At 44.4% G+C, this 17494-nt stretch overlaps 1 protein-coding gene across 3 annotated transcripts in view; it reads right to left on the bottom strand.

The window, feature by feature from the left end:
* DNAH11 (dynein axonemal heavy chain 11) overlaps positions 1–17494 on the bottom strand; it is a 365338-nt gene that overhangs the window by 318996 nt on the left and 28848 nt on the right. For all 3 annotated transcript variants that reach the window (XR_016222511.1, XM_089315357.1, XM_089315358.1), the window contains exons 8-9: positions 16949–17116; positions 1113–1229 (exon numbers count right to left, since the gene is read on the bottom strand). Coding sequence is in view for 2 of the 3 variants with exons in the window: in XM_089315357.1 (XP_089171483.1) it covers positions 1113–1229; positions 16949–17116 (285 nt within the window). In the remaining variant the exon portion in view is untranslated. The remainder of the gene's footprint in view (positions 1–1112; positions 1230–16948; positions 17117–17494) is intronic.

Below are 17494 nucleotides of genomic sequence, written 5' to 3'. Positions count from 1 at the left end.
GACATCATCTTTAAAAAGTTTATGTCAGGGGCTGGAGCTGTGGTGTAGCAGGGGAAGCCATTGCCTGCAGTGTCAGCATCCCATATGGGCTCTGGTTTGAGACCCGGCTGCTCCACTTCCGATCCAGCTCTCTGCTATGGCTTGGGAAAGCAGTGGAAGATGGCCCAGGTCCTTGTGCCCCTGCACATGCATGAGAGACCTGGAGGAAGCTCCTGGCTTCAGCCTGGCCCAGCTCTGGCTGTTGCAGCCATTTAGGGAGTTAACCAGCAGATGGAAAACCTCTCTCTCTCTTTCTGCTTTCTCTTTCTCTGTGTAACTGAATTTCAAATAAATAAATAAATCTTTTAAAAAAAAAAAAAGGTCTGTAAGCTAGACTCTTTAACCCTCAATTCTGCCATTGGAAATGTGTCTTGATTATTAACTTACACTTGATTTGAAATTCTCTTCTTCGATGACCAAATTTCAAATGCTAACAGTGTTCTCCTGAGTATAAACTTTCCAGTTGGAAGCAACCATCAGGCTCTTTCCCTCTTACGCAATTCTTGGTATATACATACTTTATTCATCAATTCCATGACAGTCTTTCTAGTTTCAAATTGCTGAAATGCATTATACAATCAATGGAATTGTAATTATTTGGCTGAATTTTTTCTTTACAGCTATACAAAATAATGGTGTATCTGACAATCAGTGATGTCCCACATCTGATGAAACATGTAAGTGGCCACTTGTTTCAATCAGAGTAACAAAGTATGCAAGTCAACCCAACACATGTCAAGAATGGTTTGGAAAAATGTCCAGCTTCAGATATTTGTCACTTTTTCACCATGAATTGCTTTTGAATCAACATTTCAGTGGCCAGCCCAAACTTCCAATAAAGGTAATGAGAGCTAAAACACTATAAATGCATAAAAGAACAATAGTAAAATGTCCAAAAAAATGACCTTGCCACAGCACACTATGGCAAGTTTATTATTAGTGAGCTGAACTGCTTCCAATTAACCCAGTTCACACTTTACCGGAATCAGAAAGGAATGCATTCACCCTGTTTCATTTAATGTCTAAATTATTCAGTAGTAGAACATTTCTATGACAGCTTCTTCAGAACTAACCTTAAATGCAGCTTCCAAACCATTGCAGTTCAAGAAAGCTTCACAAAGAATTGTCCCAAGCCTTCTGTCAAAATCCAGAGTTTTGGACTTAAATGCAACATAGTCACTCTCAAACTCCTGTAAAGTTAAAAATAAAATATTTGTTTATAGCAAAGACTCTAGTAGTGAAAATAAAAAGCGCATCAAGTGTGATTGACCCTCCTCTCCTCTCCTCTCTCTCTGGATGAATGAGTGTATTTTTCCTAGCAGGATTCCAGGGATCAAGCAGCAGCTTTGAGTGTATGTGAGTGTCCATGGGGCTACCTTTTAGGAGCATCTGCCTAGAGACACGTGAGCCCATATTTTCACAATTCTCTGTACCAGCTCAGACCCCAACATTAGAGATTTGGTCCCGACACTCACATAAAAGCTTTGGTCTGTCTTCCTTTTCCTAATCCACCTTGATGATAAATGAAAAAGTAAAACTTTACAAAAAAAAAAAAAAAAAAAGGAAGAAGATCCAATCCTCATTGTAACTTAAGTTCATTGAAGTTATCTCATGGAGCCAAAAACCTACCTGGAAATTTCTCTTCAGGTGAGAACTAAAATCCACAGGTCTGTAGGAACACACCACTGGTGACACACAGCAGAGTCACCCTCCAAATTTCCCAATCTCTTATTAACATGCAGTTAACAACCCTAGATCTTCCTAGTACAAAACCGCCATCATCAGAAAGAACCAGACAGCAAGACAATACATGGCACTTCAGCCTGCAGGTCAGACAACCCAAGAACTTGGGGAACACCTTGGTGCCTTACACTCAAGCACCCCAAAGTGCGTACTGAAGATTCAGCAAGGGGCCCCGTGTGGCATAGCAGGTAAAGCCGGTGGTGTCGGTCCCAGTCCTGGTTGCTCCACCTCCAATCCCAACCCTCAGGGTGAAAGGACTAGGAAGCGGTGCCATTGGGAGGTGAAGCCCTCAGGAGTGGGATTAGTGCCCTGGTACCAGAGGCCTGACAGACACCCCTCTGTCCTTCCACACGCGGACACTGCAAGAAGGCACCCTAAGCGAACCAGAAAACCACCTGCAGGAGAAACCCGAGCTGCTGGCACCGTAGTCTTACACTTCCCAGCCTCCAGAGCTGTGAGCAATCAATTCCTGCAGTGCGCATGCTCTGCAGTAATGGCATTCCGGTACAGCAGCCTAGACAGACCTAGACCTGAACGCTGAATTTAACACGCACCGGGACAACACTCTCTGCATTCAAGGACCACTGACTGGGAGTGGGCGTGTGGCCTGGTGGTTAAGATGCTGGCCAAGACGCCATAGTCTCCTATTGGAGGGTCTGGGGTCCATACCCACCTCTGGTCCCTGGTTTTAGCTTCCTGTGAACGTAGACCCTGGGAGGAAGCAGTGATGGCCCAAGTGTTTGGGTTCCTGCCACCCATGTGGGAGACATGGATTGAGTTCCTGGCTCCAGGCTTTGCCTCACCAGCAGTTGTGGGCATTTAGGGATCAAAGCAGGGGATGGGAACTCTCTCTATCCAAGCAGCAGCTTAACCTCCTGCATCGCAACACCTGGCCCAACTCATAGACCTTAAAAAGGGACCACAATTCCCCCAACAACTTTTAACAAGCCTGTTCTCTCCATATGGTTACAAGAAACACACACAAGTGACCAGCCCCCAACTGCAATAGGAAACTTAGAGATAAGTAACATCGGAGGAGGGAAAGATACCCATCTCCACCCTGGCATCTTGTCCCTACCTGCCACACGTCCTTACTCACGCCTTCCTGGAAGCAGACTCCAAGGAGAATCCACAGTACCTCACACCGAGCTGAGCTCTTTAACCCACCCAAACAGATATGCGGGCAACCACCGTGATGCTCTGTCCACTGGGTGCTGTCCACCCCTCTTGTAACAATCCCTGACCGAGCCCCCCTTCCCCTAATGTCCCACCATGGATCACCGGCACTGCTCATCTGCGGTTCTGTTGATCACACACTGCTCCCACTGCCTCTAGTCTTCTCGATCCTACTCCTCTCCCGAACTGTAGCCTCCATAATCTAAGAGATGGAACCGTGTCACTCACTCTTCATTCTGACTCAGAATTGTCCATTTCTTCAAGTCCAAAAGCCTTAGCATACTCTGCAAGGTCTTGTGTGTTCTGCACCGTCTTTAACTACTAATTATAACACTCCTCCCAAGTTCATGCTCTACCACACCTGCACGCACTTACGCGTGCTCGCTCTCTCCTTCCCACCCTTGTTCTCCTCCTCCCTCTTCCACACTTCACCCACTTCTTTCCCTTTTAGGTCACAGGTTTCTGTTTATTTTCCTTTCCCCTGGAAAGCAGCCCTTTGCAAATGTTCTCCTAACACTCTGTCCTTTTCACATCCCAGCACCGAGCAGACTCGGCAATAATTGCCTACCTGAATTCTCCCCTGGATTTTAAGCCCATGAGTGTAGTGACCAAGTTAATTTTGTCACAGTTACAGCACCAAGCTGTTTCTTCACAAATACTTATTGGAGAATAAATGGCATGCTGGTATTACTCGGAATCATTATAAAAAACGTTTTCATATTCTGAAGATTACAAAATTGCCTTTAGTGGCATTATGGGAGGCTACAGAAGGGTTTTCATTAGAGGAGAGCACAGGTTTGCCTTAGCATCAAAAAGGCACTCCAGCCTCTGTGTGGAGATAAATTAGTGCAACCAAGATGGGTCCAGGGGGTGCAGTAATCCAGGTCAGAAATAAGTCCTGCATGTATTTTCAGGGTACAGGAGGTACTTCCAAAAGTTCACAGAAAAGAGAAACTTAAAGTTTATTTTTGTGTAAAAGATTTTTGAGGGGCAGGCATTCAGTACAGCAGTTAAGACCCTGCTTTGGATACTGGAATGCCTATGTGTGAGTCCCAGTCCCACTTCCAATTCCAGCTTCCTGCTAAGGCACACCCTGGGAGGCAGCAGGTGATGGCTCAAGTACTTGGGCCCCTGCCGTCCAGGTAGGAGACTTGGAATGAGTTCTGGGCTTCTGGCTTCAGCCTGCCTGGGCCCAGCCCTGGTGCGCATCTGGGGAGTAAATCAATGAATGGAAGATTTCTTGGTCTCTCTCTGCCTTTCAAATAAATAAAAGCTCATTGTAAGATTGAAATCTATGCACAGTTTTTCATAATATGCATTTTCATGAACTTTTTGAAGTGCCCTAGGATCTGCAAGAACTGGATGTCTGTGGTGAAGATCTGAGCATGATTACGGGCCTGGCTCCACCGCTTCACTTGCAGTAGCTCACCACTGTGCCATGCAATCTGCTAGAGAATACGGCTAAGAGTGGGTCTGAGGTGGGTAAAGCAGGGCTCTGGTTTCCAGCAAGCCCATTTGGAGACGTCTATCGAACTCCTCAGTGCAGATGTTCAGTTGGCAGTTACATATAGATGCTGTGTATCTGGAAGTTTGCCAAGTCTTTCACCACTAAGTGTAGGGTGCTTTATTTAGGCTTTCGGTAGACGCTCTTTTTCAAGTAGAGAAAACTGTCCTGGAGTCTCACTTTTCTGAGACTTTTTGTCATGACTGGGTGTTGAACTTGGTTAAATTGTTTTCTGCACCGGTTAACATAATCACAGGATTTTTCTTCTTTGGCCTGTTAATTTGACTTTTACACTGATTTCAACTAATATTCAAGGAGCATTGCATCCCTAGAATAAATCCCACGTGGACGCGCTGTATAATTCTATTGGGGGAATTTAGATCAGGATAGCAATTATGGAAGTTACCAGGTGAACTAAAAACAGAACCCCTACATCATTCAGCAGCCACTTTTCCAGGTATGTACCCAAAGAGATGAAATGAACACCTTGACCTACTCTCCGTGCTGACTCAGCACTACTCACAACAGCCAAGATACGGAAACAGCCCAAGTGTCCATCAACGAATGAATGGGTAAAGAAAAGGTAGCACACACACACAACGAAATATTTCTCAGTCTTCAAAAGACGAGATACTATCATTTGCCACAACATAGATGACCTGGATAATTTGCTGAGTGCAACAAGCTAGTCACAGAAAGAAAACTATTACATGATTCCATTTGTACCTAAAATATTTAAAAAGGAAAAAAGTTAAATATACACAGGCTAAAACAGTGGTTACAGGGGTAGGACTTGGAAAGGGGGAAAGAAATGTAGATATATATTTCAGAAAATACACAGTATGGAGCCAGTGCTGTGGTGTAGGGGGTTAAAGCCCCAGCCTCTGTGCCGGCATCCCATATGGGCGCCGGTTCGAGTCCTGGCTGCTCCTCTTCCAATCCAGCTCTCTGCTGTGGCCTGGAAAAGCAGTAGAAGATGGCTCAAGTCCTCAGGCTCCTGCACCCACATGGGAGACCCAGAAGAAACTCCTGGCTTCAGATTGGCACAGCTCCAGCCATTGTGGGAATTTGGGGATTGAGCCAGCGGATAGAAGACTTTCCTCTTTCTCTCCTGCCTCTCTGTAAATCTGCTTTTCAAATAAATAAGTAAATATTAAAAAAAAACACATGCAGTAGCAGATATGTAGGATGAAATGTTTAGAGATCTAATCTACACCATAAGGACCATACTAAATAAAGTATTGTATTTTGGATTTTTGTTAGAGAAGTGATTGTAACTGATCTTGTCATTAAAAAAAAAGTGCCTGTGAAATGATACATTAATTTGCTTCATTATAGTAATCATTTTACTATGAAATATGTTCCAAAATACCATGTTGTAAATCTCAAATGTACACAATAAAATTTATTTTTAAAAATCAAATAAGGGGGCTGGCACTGCGGCATAGCAGGTGAGGTTGCTGCCTGCAGTGCCAGCATCCCATATGGGCAGGTTCGAGTCCCGGCTGCTCCACTTCTGATCCAGCTCTCTGCTGTGGCCTGGGAAGCTAGTGGAAGATGGCCCAAGTCCTTGGGCTCCTGCACCTGCGTGGGAGACCCGGAAGAAGCTCCTGGCTTTGGATTGGCGCAGCCTCGGCCGTTGTGGCCATCTGGGAAATGAACCAGCGGTTGGGAAACCTTTCTCTCTGTTTCTCTGCCTCTCCTTCTATCTCTGTGTAACTCTTTCAAGTAAATAAATCTTTTTTAAAATCAAATAAAATTAAAACTTGCAAGAAAATAATTCTTTTATATATCAATGACTTCTAGTTGGGAATAATTTGTGAAGGACTTTTATATCTATGATGTCTGATTCTAGTTTATAGTTTTTCTTTGTGGCATGAACTTGTCTGATATTACATCACAGGTACATGCTAACTCCTTAAACTGAGAAGGGCTGCCTCCTCTTCTGCTTCTGGAAGAGACTGTATAGAGCTGGTGCTACTCTTGTCTGGGAGAATTCTCCAATGAAACAATCTGAACCAGAAAACGGCCTTTACAGGAGGTTTTTAATCACAAACCCAATTTCCTTAATAGTTATAGTGTTACTTAAATTGCGTAGTGGGAAAATTGTAGCTTTCTGATTCTTCATGGAATTGGCTTATTGCATCTAAGTCATCAAATTATGCTTGTTGAAGTTTATTTTTCATATTCCTATTATTTTTTTTTTTTTTGCCAGGCAGAGTTAGACAGTGAGAGAAAGACAGAGACAGAGTTATAGACAGTGAGAGAGAGACAGAGAGAAAGGTCTTCCTTCCGTTGGTTCACTCCCCTGATGGCTGCTACTGCCGGCGCGCTGCGCTGATCTGAAGCCAGGAGCCAGGTGCTTCTCCTGGTCTCCCATGCGGGTGCAGGGCCCAAGGACTTGGGCCATCCTCCACTGCACTCCCGGGCCACAGCAGAGAGCTGGACTGGAAGAGGAGCAGCTGGGACTAGTACCCGGTGCCCCAACCGGGACTAGAACCCGGGGTGCTGGCACCGCAGGCAGAGGATTAGCCAAGTGAGCCACGGTGCCAGCCCCTATTATTCTTTTGATATTTGTAAAGTACATAATAAAGGTTTATTTTATTCCTGACATTGGTATTCTTCCCCACACACACCTGTACTTTCACTAGAACTTTGTGCTTTCAAAGAATTAGGTCTTGGTTTCATTGATTTTGACCTACTACTTTTGTTGTTAATTTCACTGATTTCTGCTCTTTATTATAGATGATCTTCAGCTTACAATGGGGTTATAGTCTTGTAAAGCCATCCTAAGTTGCAAATATCAAAAATGTACTTAGTAACCCTAAGGTACCAAACACCATCGCTTAGCAGCACAGCACAAGACAGAGCCAGCTGTTTACCCTCTGTGAGCCTGGGGCTGACTGGGAAGTGGCGAGCAATAGCTCGACAGTACTGTGCCCCACACCACAAGCTCCAGACAAGACCAAATTCAAAATCGGTGAATCTACAAAAGAACCCAGTTAGACAAAGCAATCCAGAGCAAAGAGAACCAAGCTAAAAACATCATAACACTTCACTTGAAAACAAACTACAAGTGCTGGTGCCATGGTGTAGCAGGTAAAGCCTCCGCCTGCAGTGCCAGCATCCCAGTGGGGTGCCAGTTCATGTCCCGGCTGCTCTACTTCCAATCCAGCTCTCTGCTGTGGCCCGGGAAAGCAGTAGAAGATGGCCCATGTGCTTGGGCTCCTGCATCCATGTGGGAGACCCGGAAGAAGCTCCTGGCTTTGGATTGGCACAGCTCTGGCCATTGTGGCGGCCATTGTGGCCATCTGGGGAGTGAACCAGCAGATGGAAGAGCTCCCCCCTCTGCAACTTTGCTTTTCAAATAAATAAATAAATCTTAAAAAAAATAAAACTACAAAGTTACACTAACCCAAACAACATCATACTGGCATATACCTACAGACACACACATACACCAATGGAACAGAAGACAGAACTTAAAAATAAATCCATGTATCTCCAGCCAACTGGTTTTCCCAAAGGCAGCAAGAACATCTATTGAAGAACGGACATGCTCTTCCATAAATGATGCTGGGAATACTGGATATCCTTATTAAGAAAAGAATGATACTAGATTCCTCCCTCTCGCCATGTACAAAAATATTAATTCAGAATGGACAAAAACAAAGATGCTTCAAGAAACTGGTGTCCTCAGTGTGCTGTACATTGAGATTTAATGCTATAACTAGTACTCAAACAGTTTTTTTCTCTTTATGTTTCTGTGTGGGAGCAAACTGTTGAAATCTTTACTTAATGTATGCTAAACTGATCTTCTGTATATAAAGAGAATCGAAAATGAATCTTGATGTGAATGGAAGGGGAGAGGGAGTGGGAAAGGGGAGGGTTGCGGGTGGGAGGGACGTTATGGGGGGGAAGCCATTGTAATCCATAAGCTGTACTTTGGAAATTTATATTCATTAAATAAAAGTTAAAAAATAAAGAAATGAAAGAAAAAAAAGAAACTGGTTTAATAAAAGAAAAAATTTGGGGGTAAGACCTCAAAAGCACAAGAAACAAAAGCAGAAATTGATAAGTGAGATTACATCAAACTACCAAGCTTTGCACGTCAAAGGAAACAAGAAAGTCAACAGTCAGCATACAGAATAGGAGAAGATATTTGCAAATTATTTGTCGGATAAGGAATTAATATCCAGGATAGACCTGGGCCAGGACTGTGGTGCAGCTGGTGAAGATGCCAGTTGCAAAGCAAGTGTCCCAGCTGCTCCACTTCAAACTCCCTGCTAATGCACCGTGGAGAGCAATAGATGGATGGGAAACCCAGATGGAAATCCTGTTTCCTGGCTTCAGGCTGGTCTAGCCCAGTATTACAGCCTCCTACGTGGGTGACAGGAATCTAAATACTTGACCCATCATCTGCTGCCTGACACAGGGCTCATTAACAGAAAGCTGGATCAGAGGAGGAGCTGGGGCTTACACCCAGGACTCCAATAAGGAATACGGCCGTCCCCAATGGCAGTTTAACCCATCGCAGCTCCCACTCCATCTTTCCTTCAGTATTTGCATAAAATGTCTTTTCCGTCCTTGTGCTTTTCATCTGCCTATATGTGATTTTTAACTGAGTTTCTGGAAGAAAGTATATGGTTAGGTCATGAATGAAAGACACTCTGTCTTTTTTTTTTTTTTTTTTTTTGACAGGCAGAATGGACAGTGAGAGAGAGAGACAGAGAGAAAGTTCTTCCTTTTTTTGCCATTGGTTCACCCTCCAATGGCCGCCGCGGCTGGTGCACTGCGGCCGGCGCACCGCGCTGATCCGAAAGCAGGAGCCAGGTGCTTCTCCTGGTCTCCCATGGGGTGCAGGGCCCAAGGACTTGGGCCATCCTCCACTGCACTCCCGGGCCACAGCAGAGAGCTGGCCTAGAAGAGGGGCAACCGAGACAGAATCCGGTGCCCCAGCTGGGACTAGAACCCGGTGTGCTGGAGCTGCAAGGCAGAGGATTAGCTTAGTGAGCTGCGGCACCAGCCAGTATCTTTTAATTGGTATATTTAGACCACTTACGTTTAATGTGATTATTATTATGTGAGGATTTAAGCCTGTTCCTTCATTTTTTGATTCAGTTCTCTGTTTTTTGCTGAGGTAGTGCATTACAGAGACATTATATATAATTTTTTTAAAAGGTCTTCCTTCCATTGGTTCACCCCCCAAATGGCCACTACGGGCAGCATACTGCACTGATCTGAAGCCAGGAGCCAGGTGCCTCATCCTGGTCTCCCATGCGGGTGCAGGGGCCCAAGCACTTGGGCCATTCTCCACTGCCCTCCCGGGCCACAGCAGAGAGCTGGACTGGAAGAGGAGCAACCAGAGTAGAACCCGGCGTCCATATGGGACGCCAGCACTGCAGGCGGAGGATTAAGCAAGTGAGCCATGGTGCCGGCCCCGAGACATTATATGTAATTAGTTATCACTGTCTGGTGCTCATCACCCTACCAGTTTCAGTGAAGCATAAACCTTATCTCCCACAACCAGTGAGTTAAGGAAGAAGTCACAAAGGAATTAAGAACACCTTGAGACAAGTGGGGAATGGAGAGGAATTCAACATACAAAAAAGAAAATAAAAGAAGAAAAAGAAGAATGAGTGGAAAAATGCAAAGAGGGAAATCTATAACTACAAATTCATACATTACAAAAAGAAAAAAGATCACACATGAATAACCTAACTTTATACTTTTCAACTTCAACTTTATACCTTCAAGGGACTTCAAAAAGAAAAGCAAACTAGTCTGAAACCTAACAGCAGGAAAATAAGATCACAGTGAAGATAAACGTAATAGAATTCAGAAACACAATAAGGAAAGTTGAGCCTCTGAAAAGATCAACAAGATTCAAAAACTCTTTGCTAGATTGGCTAAGAAAAATAGAGGATATTCAGATGGCTAAAATGACAACGTAAATATTCCTACATTTACAGAAATAAAAAGGATTATAAAAGAGAAATAACAGAGGGTCGGTGTTGTGGTATACCCACATGGGCACTGGTTCAAGTCTTGGCTGTTGCATTTCCAATCCAGCTCCCTGCTAATGTGCCTGGGAAAGCAGCAGAGGATGGCTCAAGTGCCTGGGCCCCTGCACCCATGCAGGAGACCCGGATGAAGCTCTGGGCTCCCAGCTTTGGCCTGGCTCAGCCCTGGCCGCGGTGGCCATTTGGGGAGTGAACCAGTGGATGGAAGATCTCTGTCTCTGTAACTCTTTCTAAATAATGGAATAAATATTTTTTTAAAAAGAGCAATATGGGAGCTGGGGCTGTGGCACAGTAGGCTAAGCCTCTGCCTGCAGTGTCAGCATCCCAGTTCATGTCCCAGGTGCTCCTCTTCCAGCTCTCTGCTATGACTTAGGAAAGCAGTAGAAGATGGCCCAAGTCCTTGGGACCCTGCACCCATGTGAGAGACCCAGAAGAAGCTCCCGACTTTGGATGAACACAGATCTGGCCTGTGGCAGCCATTTGGGGAGTGAACCAGCAAATAGAAGACCTTTCTCTGTGTCTTTCCCTCTCTCTTTACCCCTTAAATAAAATCTTTCATTAAAAAAATGTTTAAAAAGAGCAGTATGAACAGTTGTAGGCAAAATTGGATAACACAGATGAAATGAACACCCTCCTACAAACACACAAAGAGCCAAAATCCTGAAGAGACCTGTAACTAGTAAGGAAGCTGGATCACTAATGAAAAATTTCCCAACAAAGGGAAACCCTGGATGAGATGGCTGCACCACTCACTTCTACCAAACATTTAACTAAGGATTAGCACCTACTCATCTCAAACAGCTCCAAAAACTTGAGGAGAGAGCACTTGCCAATGCATTCTATGTATTCTCATACTAAACTGAAATAAAGCTACTTCAAGAAGACTACAGACCAATAGTCTTTAGGACTAATGATGCAAACATCACCAGCAAAAACTAGCAAATGGAATTCACCACCAAACTATAAGCTTTATAAAAAATGACTCAGTGCAATTATTCCAGGATGAAGGTACAATCTAGCAGATGAAAATCAGTGGAATACAGCCCATTAACAGGACAAATAATCCCAACTGACACAAACACAAATGGCAAAATTCAGCCCCCTAGGCTAGAAACCTGGGACTTCTCTTTCATTTCTCCTTCTTATTCACTCGCTCCATCCAACCCTTGAGCAGATTCTGCATTAAATGTAGTTCACAGTCTATCCAGTACATCTCAGCTCCATCTGTTTCTTTCCATCTTTCCTACTACCTGTTTATTTTGAGCCACAACCACTTCCCATTTTGGGGAAGGGGCAGATGTTGTGGTACAATGGGGATGCCTGCATCCCACATCCGCTTGAATCCCACTGCTGCTTCTTTTTTTTATTTTTTTATTTTTATTTTATTTGACTGGTAGAGATATAGACAGTGAGAGAGAGATACAGAGAGAAAGGTTTTCCTTCCATTGGTTCAACCCCCAAATGGATGCTAAGGCCGGTGCTGTGCCGATCCGAAGCCAGGAGCCAGGTGCTTCCTCCTGGTCTCCCATATGGGTGCAGGAGTCCAAGCACCTGGGCCATCCTCCACTGCCTTCCTGGGCCACGGCAGAGAGCTGGACTGGAAGAGGAGCAACCAGGACTAGAACCCGGCGCCGATATAGGATGCCGGTGCCACCCACAGATGGCAGATTAACCAAGTGAGCCATGGTGCCGGCCCCCTCCTATTTTGATTATTGATACAATAGTCTTACTAGCCTCTATATTTTCATGACTTCTCCCCTCCAATCTATTTTCAGTACTGTACCCAGAATTATTTTTTTCAAAAATAATTAGCTAATTAATTAATTTGAGAGGGACACACACACAAAGTGTTCTCACCCACTGGTTCACTTGACAAATGTTCACAAGAGGGACTAGGCTGGGGATAAAGCTGGGAGCCAGAAACCTAACCCAGGTTTCCCACCTGAGTGACAGGAACCCTAACAACAACAACAAAAAATTCAACCCCCTTTCATAATAAAAACAATCAACTAGGAATGGAAGGAAATAAGCTCTATATGATACAGGCCATCTAGGGAAAACCCACACTGAATGGTGAAAGCTATAAGCTTTCCCCTTCATCAGGACCCAAAACAAGGATGCTCACTTCTAACTCACACAGTAATGCAAGCTGTACCCAGAACAATTAGTTAAGAAAAACAAAAGGTATTCAAATTGGAAAGAAAGAAGTACAATTATCTCTGTTCACAGATGACAAATATTCTATCTAGAAAACAAAAAAAGCTAGAGTTAATAAATACAAGAACATGGTAGGATGTAAAATCAACATGCAAAAATCAGCTGCATTTCTGTACATTAGCAACAAATAATCTGAAAAGAAAATCAAGTAAACAATTCTACTTGGAACAGAATTAAAAATAACACTTGAGACTATAAAATCTTGTACACTGAAAACTACAAACTGTTACAGAAGAAAGATTAAAGAAGATAGAAGTGGAAAGACATCCTGTTTTCAAGGACTTGAAGGCTTAATGTTAAGATGAAAATATTACCCAAAGTGATTTACATACTCTACATAATCCCTATCAAAATCTCAACAGACTTTGCAGAAGTAAAAAAAAAAAATCCTAAAACTCAGAGAATCTCAACTACCTTGAATACTTACAACAATTTTGTTCTTTGTTTTCAAAGTCAAAGTTCCTGATTTCAGAACTTCCTACAAAGCTATGGTAACCATAACAGTGTGGCAGTGGCAGAAATAGAGCCATATAAACTGAAGGAATCCAACAGAAAGGACAAATAAACTGTCATAGACACTGTCAAGAGTGCAAAGACCACTCAATGGGAAAAACTAACCATCTATTTGCAGCAGAATAAAACCGGAGGCTTATTTTGCATAACCAGTGGATGTAATCTCTCTGTTTCTCCCTCTCTGTTACTCTGCCTTTCAATTAACTAAATAAATTGTAAGGGGCTGGCGCTGTGGCACAGTGGGTTAAGCCGCTGTCTGCAACACTAGCATCCCATATGGCCCATATGGGCACCTGTCCGAGCCTCACTTCGGATCCAGCATCCCTGTTGATGTGCCTGGGTAAGTAGAAGATGGCCCAAATTCCTGGGCCCCTGCACCCATGTGGGAGACCTGGAAGAAGCTCTGGCTTCAGCCTGGCCCAGCCCTGGCTGTTGGGGCCATTTGGGGAGTCAACCAGCAAATGGAAGCTCTCTCTGTCTTTCCCCTCTCTCTATAACTCTGACTTTCAAATAAATACATCTTTAAAAACTAAATCTTTAAAAGAGAAAACCTCTACCACTCCACAACAATCCAATATAAACATGGGCAAAAGGGGCTTGCATTGTGGCACAGTGGGTTAAGTTGCTGCTTGTCAGCACCCACTGTGCACACAGATTCAAGCCCTGACAGCTCTACTTCCAATCAATCTCCCTGCTAATGTGCCAGGGAAAGCAGAAGAGGATCCAAGTACTGGGGCCTGTATACCCATGTGGGAGACCAAGCCTGGCCCAGCCCTGGCCATTGCAGCAATTTGGGGAATGGACCAGCAGATGGAGGACTTCTCTCCCTCTCTCCCTCTTGATCTCTGCCTTTCAAAAAAAAAAAAAAAAAAGAAATGATGGACAAAAGGCAAAGAATAAACATTTCTCCAAAGATATAAAACTGGCCAATAAGCACAGGAAAAGATACTCGATATCACTCATCAGTTAGAGAAATGCAAGTGTAACCACAATGGGAAATCACTTCCCAGTCATCAGGATTTTAAAAAAGGTGAAAAGAGTGAACATCACACTGCAGGTTAAGCCATGGCCTGCCATGCAAGCATATCTGAGCACTGATTCCCATTATGGCTGCTCCAGTTCTGATCCAGCACCCTGCAAATGAGCCTGGGAAGGCAGCCAACCATGGCTCAAGCGCTTGGCACCCTGCCACCCACATGGGAGACCCCAGTGGAGTTGCTGGTTCCTGGCTTCCTTCTGTCCCGCCCAGGTTACTGCAGGCATTTGGGGAGTGAACCAGCGGATGAAAGATCTCAGCATCTCCCTCTGTTTCTCTTCCTCCCTCCCTCCTTCCCTTGCCACTCTGCATCCCAAATAAGCCTTTTTGAAAAAAATTTTTATTTTATTTATCTGAAAGACACAGAGAGAGGTAGAGCTAGGTCTTCCATCTGCTGCTTCACGCCCCCAAATGGCTGCAACGGCCAGAGCTCGGCCAGGCTGAAGCCAGGAGCCTCCTCTGGGTCTCCCACACATGGGTGCAGGGGTCTGAGGACTTGGGCCATCTTCCACTGCTTTCCCAGGCACGTTAGCAGAGAGCTGGATTGGAAGTGGAGCAGACAGGACTCGAACTGGCGTCCATATGGGATGCCAGCATCACAGGCTGGGGCTTTAACCCACTATGCCACAGTACCGGCCTCATAAATAAATCTTTAAAAGAAATAAACTCTAGCACATAATATTACATGGATGAACATAAAGCCATTATGCTAAGCAAAAATAAGCAATCATAAAAAGAATATTGTAGGAACACAGCTAAAAAGCATCAAATCAACAGCTCATTGAGCAAACACATGTAATTGCACTATTTAGAGGCAAAAATGATAACCACATACTCCAAAAAAAGCAAAATCCTCTTCAACATAAGCTAATACCAATTAAGTCAACTTTGAGTTACTTTATGTTTTAACTGTCAGGAACAACCAAAGTGAAGGAGCTTCTGGATTCTACTCTAAGGCAAGATATTCAGATGGGAAGGAAAGAACTCCAAGGGAAGCTGACTGATGTGGCCAAGACAGGCCAGGCCAGCGGAGGTAAGCCTTGCCCGCCTTCATCCCAAACAAGAACGGGCCTCCAACACCCAAGGTCAATTAGGTATCTGTCAAGAGCTTGTGAATTTCCTATTCCTGCACTCCTGTGATTGTGCAGGTGAACACAGGAGTAATTCAGAACCTGTGGCACTGCCAAGGCAGCGACCCGGATTAAACCTGGCTGAGGCCCCCCAGCCCTGGCATTCGCCGAAGCCACCAAGTGTCGTGGTCGTGATGCCATGAAGACTCCCACTGCTCCAGGGTCCCTGGGGGCCTTGTCTCACACTCTCCACTTGGTCACTCAGGTGGGCCAAGTCACCGCCCCCCTGCAGTAGCACCTAGCATGCAGAAACGCCAGAGAAAGCTTCTGGGGTTGCTGTCAGGATATTGTCCCCTTGGGCCTACTTTTCCACAGGGCATTGTTGGCTTAGCAGGGAGTCACTCGCCAAGGCAATGTTCTCCTATCATTAACTCCCCCTTCTTAATTCCAACTCACAGGGACTGTGCTTGCTAACTATACCCTTATAAAGCTAATACACTGCATTTCCAAGAATGGATTATCTGGCCAACATTAAATATAATAGTGACTACATCTACATTCCCTATAAAACAATGAGGACAAAAGCTAAATCTGCTTTTTTTTCTTTCTTTCTTTCTTTTTTTACTCAGCAGTCACTGTCCTTGGCCAACCATTACAAATGAAGCTTTTTTGGTCCTCAAGCCACGGGGACCTCATAGGTAGCTCCCTGATCTGTAACTTGCAGAAGTGACAGAACATAGAAGTAGCAGCTTCCATCTGCAAGTTTCCCCTAACTACTTGAGGCTGGATGATAAACAGCTCTGGAGAGTAACAAAAATCCTGAGTGACACACACGTCAGTAGCAGATGCAATGAATGGGGTGGAACTAAACTTTCAAATAAACCCCCAAAGTATCCAGTGGATCAGGCAAAGGTTAAAGTAAAACCAGTAACTCACGTGCATATCAGATAATCAGATCCAGTGAGTTACTGTGCAAAGTTCTTTCCCACACACAGCACAAAGCTCAAATCCAGACCGAGGGCCACAGTTATGTTAGAAGCCATTCCAGGAGGAGATCTTACAGGGGTGGGGAACGCCCGGGCCACGGGCCATAAAAGGCTTGCAAACTCATGTGGTCAGACCCTGCCAAAGCCACTGCAGGCAGGACTCAACATTCAGTAAGTCTACAGCAGGCTGATTCTTATGCTGGTCATTTTGCGTGGCCTGCGAATGATGTTACGAATATCCAAATGGCCCTTGGCAGAAAAAAGGTTTCCCAGCCCTGACTCAGTGGTTTGGACACCCACCTCCCACCATCGCAGGGTCTGGGTTCAATGGTTCGCTCTGGATCCCTGATCCAGTTTCCTGCTAATGCAGAGCCTGCAAGAGGCAAGTGATAACTCAAGCAGTCGGGTCCCTGCCACCCACACAGGAGACACCAAACAGTTCTGCAGTGAAAATGAAAGGCCTGAGTTCTGACCCTTGATCTCCCACTACGCAGCTAAGAGATGCCACCCAAGTCATCTCACCTTGTCCAGTCCTGGAGCGGCTGGGCTGAGTGGTACCTATTATCACTGTGACCTATCTAACTTCTCCCCTTTAAAATGGTAGGATCCCATGGAACAAGAATGCAAAGGTACAGTATTACCATGTTCTCGCAATCAGAGGGGTCGTAAGTGCTCTGCTTGAAGACTTGGCAGAGCTCCAGAAATTCTTCGCTCATCTCGCGGATCTGTTCATTTAGAATTGTTCCTTTGGAGCCACCAAATTCCAGTCTTTCCAGCTTTTCAAATTCCAGCATGCTCACAAATACGTCCTTTGTAAAAACACAGCACAGAGTAAAGACCTTTTGACCACCATGAGCAAGAGAACAGCATTTTCAAGCACTGGAAATTGGCATCAATGGGCACCTGCCTGTCCCAAAATAAATATCAATGATTTAACAGAAAGCAGTAATCACTAATTAAAAAAAAAAATCACACTCCTATTTGCATATTTACTGAATTATTTCAAAGTACAGGCAACTCCTAATTCACAATAACAAGACATGCAACTCCCGTAATTTTATATCCTCTTAATCCTGAGTCAGGTCCCCAGGGAAGATCCCAAATTCATATTTTCTTTTTTTTTTAACTTTTATTCAATGAATATAAATTTCCAAAGTACAGCTTATGGATTACAATGGCTTCCCCCC

This window comes from Oryctolagus cuniculus, chromosome 16 (genome assembly GCF_051225735.1).
Source record: "Oryctolagus cuniculus isolate XC-2025 breed Fujian yellow rabbit chromosome 16, ASM5122573v1, whole genome shotgun sequence".
Lineage (NCBI taxonomy): Eukaryota > Metazoa > Chordata > Mammalia > Lagomorpha > Leporidae > Oryctolagus > Oryctolagus cuniculus.
Note: the sequence above shows the minus strand (reverse complement) of the source record. Positions and strands in the feature narration are given on the sequence as shown.